Genomic DNA, 13,380 nt, shown 5'->3' on the forward strand with positions numbered 1-13,380 from the left:
CTGCCTGTGTGAGAGAGTTAGCCCCCATCTGTCTCCCCACCCTGCCCCTGAGAGGGGCTGCTGGTCACTGGCTGCCTTTCTCTCTGCAGAATATCCCCATAGCCACCCTCAAGGCATATGCAGAAGCCCTAAAAGACAACTCGTATGTAAAGAAGTTCAGCATCGTGGGGACACGGAGCAATGACCCTGTGGCATATGTATGTACCTTTCTGTTCTGCTATATTAGGCGGGCAGAGGGGTGGCATATAAACAGAAGGGTTGATGCTGTGGCCTCAGGACTGGCCATAGCCCACTGATGGAGAACCTTGCACAGTGTGGTGAAGGGCACTGGGCTCGACCCAGGAGAGGGTAAAGACAGAATGATGTTACCCACGCACCACCTGTCTGTCATCCTACTTAATCTCCACAGCCACCCCTGTCCCCAGAAGTACAGGTCTCCCCACTTTTCAGATGAAGAACCTGGGGTGCAGGGAGCTCAGGGAACTTTCTTTGTCTGAAGTTGCAGAGCAAGTGGGAGGTGGAGCTGAGGTTTAAATGCAAGTCATGTGGGCCCTACAGCCAGATCTCTGCAGTCAGCATGTCATGTTTGGACAAGGGCTTGTCCCACACTGGGCCTCAGTTTCTCCATATCTAAAGTCATTGTCATCATCAGCAGGTCCTAATGACCAATTTTACTTGTTTTTTGTTCATGTCTTTAAAATATGGCTGTTCAAATTAAATTGTACTTAATATAAAGTAGTCATCAATTCTTTTTTTCTTTTTAAACATTTAGCACAAATTTATTAAGAGTCTCTGTGTCCAGCATTGAATTAGGCTCTGGGAATACAATTGTACCCAAGACAGTCATAGCTCTCACTTCCACAAATTTATGGTCCATTTGGACATGCAGACAACTAAAGAAAAACAGTATCGTGTGATTGCTACACACTAATAACAAGTAGAAAGTGTGGGACTAGCTTATCAGGGATGGCAACTGACCATTTAGTGGCAGTCAGTTTGTCAGTATGCACAAAATAACTTGCTGGGATTTTGATTGGGATTTGCATTGAACCTATAGATCAAGCTGGGAAGGACTGACATCTTGACAATATTGAGTCTTTTTATCCATGATCATGTACTGTTTTTCCATTTATTTAGTTCTTTGATTCTGTTTATCAGAGTTGTATAGTGTTTCTCATATAGATCTTACATATATTTTGTTAGTTTTATACCTAAGTATTTCATTTTGGGGGGATGATGATGTAAATAGCATTGTGTTGTTGTTTTTTTTTTTTATTTCAAATTACAGTTGTTCATTGCTGGTATAAAAGAAAGTGAATGGCTTTTGTATATTAACCTTGTATTTTGCAATCTTGTTATAATCACTTATTAGTTCAAGGGTTTATTTTATTTTATTTTTTTTTGTCAGTTCTCTCAGGTTTTCTCTGTAAATAATTATGTCATTTTCCTTCCCATTCTGCATACCTGTTATTTCCTTTTCTTGTCTTATTACATCAGCTATATATTAAAGGGAATGGTGAAAAGGGACATCTTAGAATTTGACCTGATATTAGTAGTAAAGTTTCAAGTTTCTCACCATTAAGTATGATATTAACTGTAGGTTTTTTGTAGATATTGTTTACCAAGTTGATGACATTTTCCTCTATGCCTAGTTTACTGAGAGTTTTTAATCATGAACGTGTGTTGGATTTCATTAAATGCTTTTTCTATATCTATTGATACAATCATGGGCTTTTTCTTTGTTTTCCTGTTGATGTGATAGATTATATTAATTGATTTAGTAATGTTGAACCAGACTTCCTGCATGGGATAAATCCCACTTGGACATGGCATATAATTTCTTTTTGTACCTTTTTTTTTTTTTTTTTTTTGAGGATTTTTGCATCTGTGCTGATGAGAGAGATTGATCTATCATTTTCTTGTAATGTTTTTGTCTGGTTTTGAGTAAAATAGTGCTGACCTCAAGGAGTGAGGAAGTATTCCCTCCACTTCTATCTTTTGAAAGAGAATTGGTATTATTTCTTCCTTAAATATTTGGTAGAATTCATCTGGGCCTAGCACTTTTTGTTTGGAAGGCTATTAACAATTGATTCAATTTCTTTTTTTTTTTAAATAACTTATTTGTTTATTTATTTTATTTTTAGAGAGAGGGGAAAGGAGAACTAGAGGGAGAGAAAAACATCACTGTGTGGTTGCCTCTCACTTGCGCCCCCAACTGGGGACCTGATGTACAACCTAGTAATGTGCCATGACTGGGAATCAAACCAGCAACACTTGGCTTGCAGGCCGACGCTCAATCCACTGAGCCACAGCAGCCAGGGCTTGACTCAATTTCTTTTTTTTTTTATTTAATTATTTATTTATTTGTTTGTTTTGTTTATTTATTTATTTATTTTTATTTAGAGAGAGGGGAAAGGAGAAAGAGAGGGAGAGAAACATCATTGTGTGGTTGCCTCACACTTGTGCCCCCAACTGCGGACCTGACGTGCAACCTAGTCATGTGCCCTGACTGTGAATCGAACCAGTGACACTTGGCTCGCAGGCCGACGCTCAATCCACTGAGCCACAGCAGCCAGGGCTTGATTCAATTTCTTTAGGAGAGAAAGACCTATTCAAATAGTCTATTTCTTCTTACATAAAATTTGGAAAATTGCCTTTCAAGCAGTTGGTTCATTTCATGAAGATATGAGTTGTTTATAGTATTCCTTTATTATCTTTTTAATTTCCGTGGGATCTTTAGAGATATTGTTTTTTCATTTTTGAGATTAGTAATTTGTGTCCTCGCTTCTTTTTCTTAGCCTGGTTAGAGGTGTGTAGATTTTATTGATTTTTCCAAAAAGCAGCTTTTGGCTTCATTGATTTTTCTCTACTGAGTTCCTATTTTCAATTTTATTGATTTCTTCTCTAATTTTTATTATTTTCTTCTGCTTGCTTTGAATTTAATTTGCTTTTCTTTTTCTAGTTCTTTAAGATGGAAACTTAGATTATTGTCTTTATATCTTTCTTATTTTCTAATATATGCATTCACTGTTATAAATTTCTCTCTAAGCACTACTTTTGCTGTACCCACAAATTTTCATAAATTATGTTTTCATTTTCATATAGTTCAAAATACTTTTCTGTTTCTCTTGTGATCTCTTCTTTGACCCACATGTTATTTAAAAATATGTTGTTTAATTACTACATATCTTGAGATTTTCCAGTTGTCTTTCTGCTACTGATTTCTAGTTTAATTCTACTGGAGTCTGAGAGTAGGCATTGTATGATTTCTACTTTTGTAAATTTATTAAGGTGTGTTTCATGGCCCAGAATTTGGTTGATCTTGATGACTATTCCATGTGATCTTGATAAGAATGTGTATTCTGCTGTTGTTGGGTGAAGTAGTCTGCGGATGTCACATATCTAGTTGATTGATGATGCTGTTTAATTCAGTTATGTCCTTACTTATTTCCAACTTGCTGGACCTGTCCATTTCAGATAGAGGGATATTGAAATCTCAAACTCTAGTAGTAAATTCATCTATTTCTCATCACAGTTCTATTAGTTTTCCTCATGTAGTTTGATGCTCTGTTGTTAGGCACACATACAAAGTCTTGTTATGTCTTCTTGGAGAATTGATCCCTTTATCATCATGTAACACCTTTCTTTATCCCTGATAACTTTCCTTGTTTGAAGTCTATGTAGTAACTATCAATTCTGCTTGAGTTTTGAAAATAGGTAGGAAAATTTCCTCTGATATATTTGAAATGATAGAAATAGCTTAGAGTTTCTCTTTGCTCCTCAATAGATGGCCTCTGACCTCAGGAGATCGCCAGTGGATTCTGAGTTTACCTGTGGAGATGTGGCTGACCAAGTCACATGCCCAGTACACAGCTGTGTCATGGATCAGAAACTAAGCATGTCCGTTCTGGCACTCTGCTCAGCTCCACAAATGTTTATGGCACATCGACCCTGTGCTAGGCCAACAGCTGATGTCAGCCCATTCACACCAGTAGACCCATTGTCCAATATTGAAATGCTCTGGGCCAGTAGGTAAATAAGGCTGCCAGAGCTCTGTATGTGCCCCCACTGCCTGCCCCAGCTCTTCTCCTGCCCACCCCACCCCCAGTTCCTCCACTCTGCTCCAGCAAACAGAGTTGACAACTGATACAACAGTGCCCCCGGGACCTGTTCAGCCACCAGCATGTCTGCTTAGATCAGCCTGGTGGACTTGCCTACTGATTGTGAAATATTTTGATTATTTGGTGCAGGCAGGCCTTTCCTGGGGAGCAAGAGGGATGCTGTGGAGAGAACACAGACTGGGTCCCTCCCCTCAGGAGGGTACAACCTTCTCAGGGTTACAAAGAAAGCTGACCTGCCATCCGGGGGGTACACAGCAAGACAAGCTGAGGACGGAGTGACGATTTCAAAGAGGAAGGCTTCCTGCTAGTTGAGCCTTCCTTTGGGTTTCAGCAAGCAGGGACAGTGCGAAGGGTATTCCTGGCTCAGATAATCATTTCAGACAACAGGACCCACAGATTGTACATCCTGGTCTATCAGCTGCCGGTGTCTCCTTTCCTCCATGACACACTGTTTCCACCAACTGCTAATTACTTCATTTCCTTCAGAGGCTCTGATTGTCATCTACACCCCCTGGCTGAATTCCTCCCAAACGTGCTGAGGACTACCTGAGTTCCTCTCCTCCTATTTGCCCTGGTCACCTGCCCAGTGGGGTGGGTTCCCAGGCTTCCTTCCTACTCTGCTCCCTGATGCTCAAACGAAGAGCACGACTCCATGGAATTCCAACAGGGAAATAGAAGAGACAAGTGAGAATATTTAGAGAGGTTAGGATTCTACTAGTCACTTAGTGAACAGTGACTGAGGACCTACTATGTGCTGAACACTGAGCACACCACGGGATGAGTAAGGTGTCTTTTCAACCCACCAAGGGTAGACAGTCTAATGGCAGAGACATCAGTATAAAAACAATCTAAACCAGGGAATACGAGTTCCATGTGGAAGGTTATGGATAAATTCTATGAGGTTCAAGAAGACAGGCCACAGCTAGCTAGGAGTGTCAGCAAAGGCTCTTGGAGGAAGGGGCCTTGAGGACAGGCAGGACTTGGGTGAGTGAAGCAGACAGGAAAGGGCATTCCAGGTGGCAGGGAAAGGATTAGCAAAGGCTGAGCAGCCGGAGGCACTGGGCAAGCACAGGGAACTGGGAGTAGCCCCACCATAAGGGAGCAGCAAGAGTTGGGGCTGAACAGGAGAGTAGAACCTGCACCCAGTAGAGGCTTTGGCTGCAGGCCAAGGAGCATGGAATAATCTGGTAGGGGTGCAGGAGCCATGGCAGGTTGGAGGGGAGGAAAGACACAGAGCTACGCTTGGGGAAGGAAGTTGTGGAGATCACCCTGCCAGGTCCCTAGCTCGAACAGCATATGTGTACAAAAGACCCTCGCTCCCCCAGCAAGGCGCCTTCAGTATTTTAGCTTTTACGGGCTCCAGCCTTGCTCAGGGTGACTCACAGGTACCCTCACTTTTCTCCTGTGGCTCAAGGCCCTTGCTGAGATGCTCAAGGAGAACAAGGTGTTAAAGACACTGAACGTGGAATCCAACTTCATTTCCGGAGCTGGGATCCTGCGCCTGGTGGAAGCCCTTCCACACAACACTTCTCTGGTGGAACTGAAAATCGATAACCAGGTAAGATGAGCAAGGGCCTCCTTGTGCCCTACACTACATGACACCAGCCGTTCTGTACTTGCCTGCATGCTGCTGAATGGAGTGGCTGCTGCTGCTGCTGAAAGCTCCGGAGTCCAGCTTCAAGGGAGCTCCACAATGCTCACCTTCCTTCTTCATTCCCACCAAGTGCTCTTACAGCTTTTGCTTGTGTGCCCCTGGTGATGGGGGGTTCATTCCTTACCCTTCTATTATTAGTGAGACTATTCTTTCTTATACCCAGGAGAAATTAGCTCCCTATAAATCCTGCTGGGTTTAATTCTGTTCTGTACACAGGATACATCTGTTGCACAGATCTTACAAACTATTGGAATCTTTCTCTCCAGGCTAAATACCCTGTTTTCTTCAATTGTCACCCCCTACACACACACACACACATGCACACACACTCAATGGGTTTTTGAGTGTCATTATCATGGAGGTTATTCTCTGGGCAAATTCTAGTTTGTCTTTATCCTTATGGAGTTTTCATTTCTCTGTAACTTCTGTGATTCAGTCATTTATTTTCAGGGCAATTCTTTTAGTTCTGACTTTTGAAGACAATGCCAAAGGCAATGTCTTGCATGTAAGATATCTTGTGTGTTTCATGTGTTGAGGGTCTGTAGTGGGCAAGGCTCTGTGCCATGTACCTGACACACACATCTTCGATTTTCCCAACTACCCTGCTGGATGTGGGGATTATCTCTCCCAGTTCGCAGAGGAGAAAACAGATCAGAGAGGCTAAGACAAGCTTTCTCAGGGCCACCATCTTTGTACTTTAGGAGGCAGGACGTGAATCCAGATCTCTCTGACTCCAAAGCCTATACTCCTTTCATTACACCACGTTGTTTCAATGTTAAAATGCTTTCTTCTTTATGGTGTGTGGATAGGGAACTTCTTTCCTACATGAAATTTTTTGCTGAATGGCCATATAAATATGTCCATAGGAAAAAGATTGGAAGGAAATATAATAATTGTAAATAGCAGTTATCCCTGAATGAGATAGTTATCTTCATTGTAAAATATTACAAACATATAGAAAAGTGCATAAGACTTAAATGTACAGTTTAATGAATCATACCGGACTTGTAACCCTGGTCCAGGTCAAGAACTAAAATGTTACCAGTTTCCAGAAGACTTCTGTGGCCCATGTCAATCCTAACCCCTTCACTCTTCCCAGTTTGGCCCCTACGTACTTGCAGACCTCCGTGTCTTTGCTCTTGCTTTTCTCTCCCGCTGCCCCTACCACTTCACCGCTTGGAGAACTCCTCCTCTTCCTCTGGATTCAGGGGAAGCCTCCCCTTGCCCCAGTGGTGGTGTAGAACCAGCTTGAACCAGCTCGCCAAGAGCCGACTGTGCACATCTCTTCCCAGCTCCCCTTCATCGATGGCACATTGGTACCTTGAAATCACCCCAGTGGGAATATTTACACTATGGAAATTTGCCCCCCAGAGCAAGCTAAGTGATCCCTCCCTGTGTTCCCCTGGGACCTTGGCTTGCCTGGGAGGTTCTCAGAGGCTGGTGCTGGGTGTGAGTCGTGTCTGCGTCTCAGTGCTGAGCTCAGGGCTTGGCCCCGCAGGGCCACCCTGGATGGCTCTGCGTGCTGTTTACTGCACAGTGAGGTGGCAGGGGTCGAAGCCCTACCCACATTCCACTCTTTAAGACTTGGGAGGGAGCTTTGTTCACCCAGAGAGGGTACTTTTTTTCTAATTCATCTAAAAAGGCCACATGAGCCTGCAGCAGCCCTGCCCTGTGAATTTGCCGCATTAAACTCCTTGCATCTCTCAAATGCCAGTGGCCTTGCTGCTGCGGCATGGCCCATCCCCAGCCCCTCCCCACCCCCGCCTTTTATGTCCCTCCTTTGGCCATTGCTGACCCTGCTTTACTGAAGGCAGGAAGGGCACAGCCAGGAACAAAGGCCTGCAGCAGGCTTGGCAGCAGCCCTGGGCCAGGCCCTGGGATAGGCTGGTCATGTGACTTCAAGTCTGAACACACAGGGAGTCAGGGTCTACCCAGTGTCAGCTGACTCCCTGGGGCAGAATGTTGGCCAGCAATGGCCCAGAGCGCTGGCCTCAGGTCACTGTGGTGGCAGCTTTTAGAAAAAGAGCTACCTACCTTCCTTTTCACTACTATGTGGCCCAGAGATGGAGCCAACGCTGACCATCACCCTTGCCCTGCCTGAACACCCTGGTGCAAGAATGATCACTTCCCTGAGCTGCAGCACCTCACTTATAAGGGGGCTAGTCAGAATCTCCGCTTCTGAGGACATGACAGATATAAACTATGCAGTCGTTAACCTCTGTAATTACCCCAAAAACCATCTAGGGAGTTCACACATCATTCTGAGTTAATTTCCTAAGCAGGTTCCATGAATCCATTATATCATTTACTGCTCACACAGAGTGTAATTGGGTATTACAACCCATCCTGGTATTGCAGATAAGGAAACTGAGGCCCATGCAGGCTATGTGACCTGCTTGTGGTCATACAGTAAGTAAGTGACAGGAGCAAGATTTGAACCCAGGTCTGTGTGACTCCCAAGTCTGTGAGCTGTGCCTGTCTGAGTATTGAACACTACTGTAGTTTCACATGGACCTCACTTGACTTTTCTCAGCTGTCCCTTTCCTTTGGTGCGAGGCGAGAGCATTCTCACCACCTACTTTCACATCCTGGGAGCCTCTTTTTTTGTTCAGCTCAGCATTTAGTGAGTGCCAGCTGCATCCCAAAGCTGTGCTGGGTTCTGGCTCTGCCTTTCAGGGATTCTACGCTGCAAAGGAAGACACACAAATACAGAAATGACCATCAAATGAGGTGCTCCAGCAAGACACAGACAGTGGGCCCTAAGGTCCACTGGCATGAGCAGTCTCAATCAGGAGCAGGCATCAGGGAAGGCTTCTTGGAGGAGGTGGAGTTTGAGATAAACCTGTGGAGGGGATAGTATCTCCGATGGTGAAGTAGAGGCTATGACATTTCAGGTACAGGGAACCACATGAACAAAGAGAAGGGGAGGAGCCCATTCAAACATGATTAATGGTCCCCTCAGAGGAAGGCCAGAAAGGGAGTTGGGAGTCCAAGGGGCTCTGAATATGTAGGCTGAGGGAAGATAGATTGTGGACTGTCCTGTGTACCAATGAGAGTTGTGCTCTGGGAACATGGCCTCCCTGCTGGATGGCAGAGGATTGGGAGCAGGGAGAGGGCATCAGGGCCTGGGCGACCAGAGGGGGTACGATGACCTCCTAGATGAAGGACCTGTGGGGAAGTGGTCCCATATGCCTGGAGTCTGCAGACTGAATGGGGTCTGCCAGGGGAGGAGGAGGTTGGGGAGGAAGCCAGTATTGGGGAGGGCGCTCTGCCACCCAGGCTCTGGGGAAGGCCACCCGTGCCTCTCACAGGGTGTCCTAGGAACCTGGGCATGGTGACTGCCTCCCATCGGGTGCCCCAGCCCCTAGGCTTTTGAGGAGTTTGACCAGAAGGAGGTGGTGAGTGACATTTGATTTATTCTACATTCTTGGTTAGTCACCCAGGTCTTCAGAGGCTGCAGTTTCTGCTCAGCCCTTGTGCCTGTAACCTGTGTCAGTGAGCCTCTGTTCTCCTTTTTCCTTATATGGCCAAAGAAAGGGACTTGGGGCATTCTACCCGGTGACACAGAGCCTCCCAGGCTGGCTCCGGACACACATTCGGGAACCAGGACTCTGAGGCTCTTTGTTTACTCAGCTAGTCTTTCTTTATCTCCGACCACTGCTCTCTTGCTGCCTGAAGTTGTCCAGAGATGGCAGTGAGGGTGGGAGAGGGCAGAAGGGCCCTGACCTAGAGCTAGTCCAGCCCCCCTTTTACAAGTAGGGAAACTGAGGATCAGAGAAGGGGTGAGACTTGCCTGAAGTCATAGACCAAGTAAGTGTGAGAGCTGGGTTGGAGCTGAGGTGTCCTGCCTTTCAGACAGGCAGTATGTGTGGGTGGACTGGAGAGACCATTCAGCCCCCAGGGCACAGACTGCAGATGGGGATTCTGCAGGTCCTGTCCCTCCCAAGCAGGTCATATCCAAACGGTGGCTCTCTGGGCCTCTCAATTCACCCTCCTCACTCCCTGCAGAGCTGCCTCCAGCAGGCCCTTCCCTGGGACCCTCGGGGCACAGGGCACTCCCCCTGCCCCGCTGGACAGGCAACGCCTGAAAACCTGACCCCTCTGCAAGTGAAGATATGGGCAAGGTCTGGGGGTAGTGTCTGGATGTTTCATTCCAGTGTTTGACAGTGAAGATGTGATTAATATTTGTTTAAAAATCTAAAGGAAGTGGATTTTTTTTTCTTGTTTTTTTCCAGATGGCATTATTTTCCTAATTAAAATAAGTTTAGAAAGAAAACAAAAGCTATGCTGGAAGAGGATCCTGAAGGCTTTCACACAGGGTGACACCCCCTTAATCTTAGATCGCACACTTATGTCAACTGGCTAACTCTGTTTTAAAGGAGGCTGAATGTGCTTTTGGTTTTCAGGACATGAGAAAAGCACTCTTACAAGCCAAAAGAGCAAGACTTCCTGACCCATTGTGTTCTCTGTTTTGTTCCCTGTGCATTTACCTCCCAAGCAGCAGCTCTTGGTCTGGGCATCGTTTTTGCATCTGTATTTTCATTGTCAATCGAAGTAATTCAATCTGGGACTATTGACCTCAGTGAGAGAGGACAGGCATGTGTCACTGTTCCTTCCACTACAGGCCACTTGTGTTCTTTGACTGATGTCACTTCTCAGGGAAAAATGAGATAAACTCAGTGGAAATGAGAAGGAAAAAAATATGAGGTAGAGAAAATCTGTTTCCTACACAGATCAGAACAAATCAGAATAAAGATTTGTGAGAACAACCATCTCGCACCATGTCAGGTTCCCACTGCACTCTCTTCTGAAAAAGCGGGAGCTTTCCAGACAGGAGACAGACTGACCCAAGGACGACCTGTCTTCAGATCTCTGACACTGGAAGTCAAACAAGGGATCGAGTCCCAGCTAAGCCCCAGTTCTGTTTCCTGCTGTGTAACTGGGGAAAGTCACTTAATATATCCATGCCTCTGTTTCCTCATCTATCAAACGGGAATAACACTGCCACTCAACCTAATAGGATAGTGACAGGACTTAATATGTTCATCCCTTAATCAATATCTGGCATGTGGTATTCTCTCAGTAAAAGGGAGGTGATAGTTCTATTATTTGTTAGACCCAGTTGGTGGTGGACAGGTGGAGTGGGGAGGACTGACCTCTGAGAGATTGTAGCTCGTGCGAGGAGCAACTTTTTATCTCCTTTCTTTCCTCCCTTATGCCCTCCTTTTCTTTCTTATGTTTACTTGTTTTAGTGAAGTGTAACTTACATGTGGTAAAGCAAGTATGTTTGAAGAGGACAGCTCAGTGGACTTCTATATATATACACCTGTGTGATCCCCACCAAGATCAAGATATAGAATGTTTCCAGCACCTCACAGGCTCCCTCAGACCCCCTCCCAGTCAATGCCTCTACATGTAATCATATCCTGCTCCCTATCCCCACAAATGAGTTTTGCCTATTCTCAAACTTCAGATAAATGCAATCACATGCATGTGCACTTTCATGTCTGCCCCCCCCAACATTCCATCTGAGCGTATCCATTATCTACAGCTGTGTAACAAATGATCCCCAAAATTTAGCAGCTTAAAACAACAGTCAACATGCTTCAGCTCATAGTTTCTGAGGGTCAGAAATCCAGGAGCTGTTGGGCAGGGTTTTTCTGGCCCAGGATCTCTGATGAGATTGCAATCAAGGCACAGCCTGAAGGCCTGAGCAGTGCTGCAGGGACCGCCTTCCAAGGCGGCTCCCTGCATGGCTGTGAACAAGAGTGTCCGCTCCTGGCCAGGTGCGCCTTGCCATGGGGCCGTTCGGTGTCCTCACTCTGTGGAGGCCAACTTCCCCCAGAGCGCGTGGCCAGAGCCAGAGGAAAAAGGCACATACCTTTTATGAGTGAACCTTGGAAGTTAGACCATCAATGACTCCTGCCATTGTCTGTGTTAGAAGTGAGTCACAGTGTGAAACTCAAAGGGAGCAAAATCAGGATCTGCCTTTGGAAGGAGAAATAGCAAAGCATTTTCAGACGTATTTTTAAACCACTGGAGTGAGAATGGTCTCTATTATTTTCTGTTGCTATAGTGTGGCCAGAAAGACCTTCCCAAGCAGCAGAGCTACCCAAGGGTGGAACAGGGTGCCTCCCAGGGTGATGCGCCATCACCGGGGGCTTGTGAGCAGAACAAAACAATTTGGCAGCTGTGATGTGGAGGGAATTTTAACATCAGCCAGGGCTTGGGACTCTGGAATTGGCCTAGATAATTCCCAGGGCACCTGATGTAGTATCATCAAGTATTTCCAGTTGTCCATGTCTTCTGGATCACCAAGGCCATGACTGGCCCCCATCAGATGTAAAAAGTGAGCTTCTTACGGCCAGGGGGCCTCTGGCCAGAAAGGGAGTCATCTTCTCACTGTCAAGGTGTGAGAACACGAGAGCAGTCACGCAGCCCTGAAGGGCAGGTCAGCATCTGTATCCTTTTGGAAGGCACCCACCTTTTAACTGAGCAATTCCATATCTCCACACCCAGCCTAAAGAATGCCGCCCCCCTGCAAAGCTCACTGCAGCACTGTTTGTAACAAGGAGGTATGGAAGCAAAGTAAAATTCTGTCTACTCCAGGGCATCCCATGAAGCAGTTCAAAGGAATGAGTGAGTTTCCTTTGTACTGACTTGGAAAGAGCTCCAGAAAATATTAAATGGGAAAGACAAATTGCAGAACAATAAGTATATTATGAATCCATTTTTTAAAAAATAAAAAGCTATATAATTCTGTTATGTAGTTCATGCATAGAAGGAAAATTCGTAGGCACACAGCCCATTAGCCATGGCGGTTCGTCTGTGGAAGGTGGGGGAGGGGATTGGGGATGAATGGTGAAGGGACACTCTTCCATTTTGCTTGACCTGCTTTGGTATCATTTGACTTTTTAATAAGGGGGTTATATTCATTCATAAGTGATTTTTTTCAATCTCAAGCAAATCTGAAAGGAGACAAGAGTTCTTCCCCAACCCCAACGCCCTGGCTCTGCTGCTGGAGACTGGTGTCACCAGGCCTGGCATGACCGGCCCCTTGGGCTCTTCCCAAGGGACTTCCAATTGCCTTTCACCCACTGTTGAGGTCGTCTCCTGACTTCTTCATGCCATCCAAGCAAGTTATTCATAGACTCAGAATGCAGGCCCCAGAAGCCATAAGGACACAGAGCCTAAACTTTCCTCACATGTGATGCCATCCAGGACCCTCTTACAGCACACACTCTGCTCTTTATCCGCACACCTCCAGCGACGGGCAGTCTACTACTTTACCAGGCGGTTCCTCCCATGCGCAGGCACTGCTGATGGTCAGGTCGCAATCCTGCGCATGTAGCCAAACCCCATTTGCCTCCTCTTATCAGCCGCCTTCTGGGCTCCCTTACAGGCCCCGAGTGAGGTGGGAACTAGCCCAGACTCTGAAGCAAACTGCCCATGTTCAAATCCTGGTCTGCACCTGACCAGCTCTGATTCAGGGGAGACTTCTTAATACCTCTGTTCTTCATGCTCCTCGCCTGTACAATGAAAGGTGCAACAATAGTACACGTTCCATAGGTTCATAGTAAGGGGAAGGCGAGTTAGTGTATGTAA

General features: G+C 45.8%; 1 protein-coding gene across 1 annotated transcript in view; it reads left to right on the forward strand.

Moving 5' to 3' along the window:
- TMOD1 (tropomodulin 1) overlaps window positions 1–13,380 on the forward strand; it is a 77,542-nt gene that overhangs the window by 51,854 nt on the left and 12,308 nt on the right. The window contains exons 7-8 of the mRNA XM_090274457.1: window positions 90–197; window positions 5,536–5,679. Of these exons, the coding sequence (XP_090130583.1) occupies window positions 90–197; window positions 5,536–5,679 (252 nt within the window). The remainder of the gene's footprint in view (window positions 1–89; window positions 198–5,535; window positions 5,680–13,380) is intronic.

This window comes from Furipterus horrens, unplaced genomic scaffold (genome assembly GCF_987537825.1).
Source record: "Furipterus horrens unplaced genomic scaffold, mFurHor1.1.pri manual_scaffold_4, whole genome shotgun sequence".
Lineage (NCBI taxonomy): Eukaryota > Metazoa > Chordata > Mammalia > Chiroptera > Furipteridae > Furipterus > Furipterus horrens.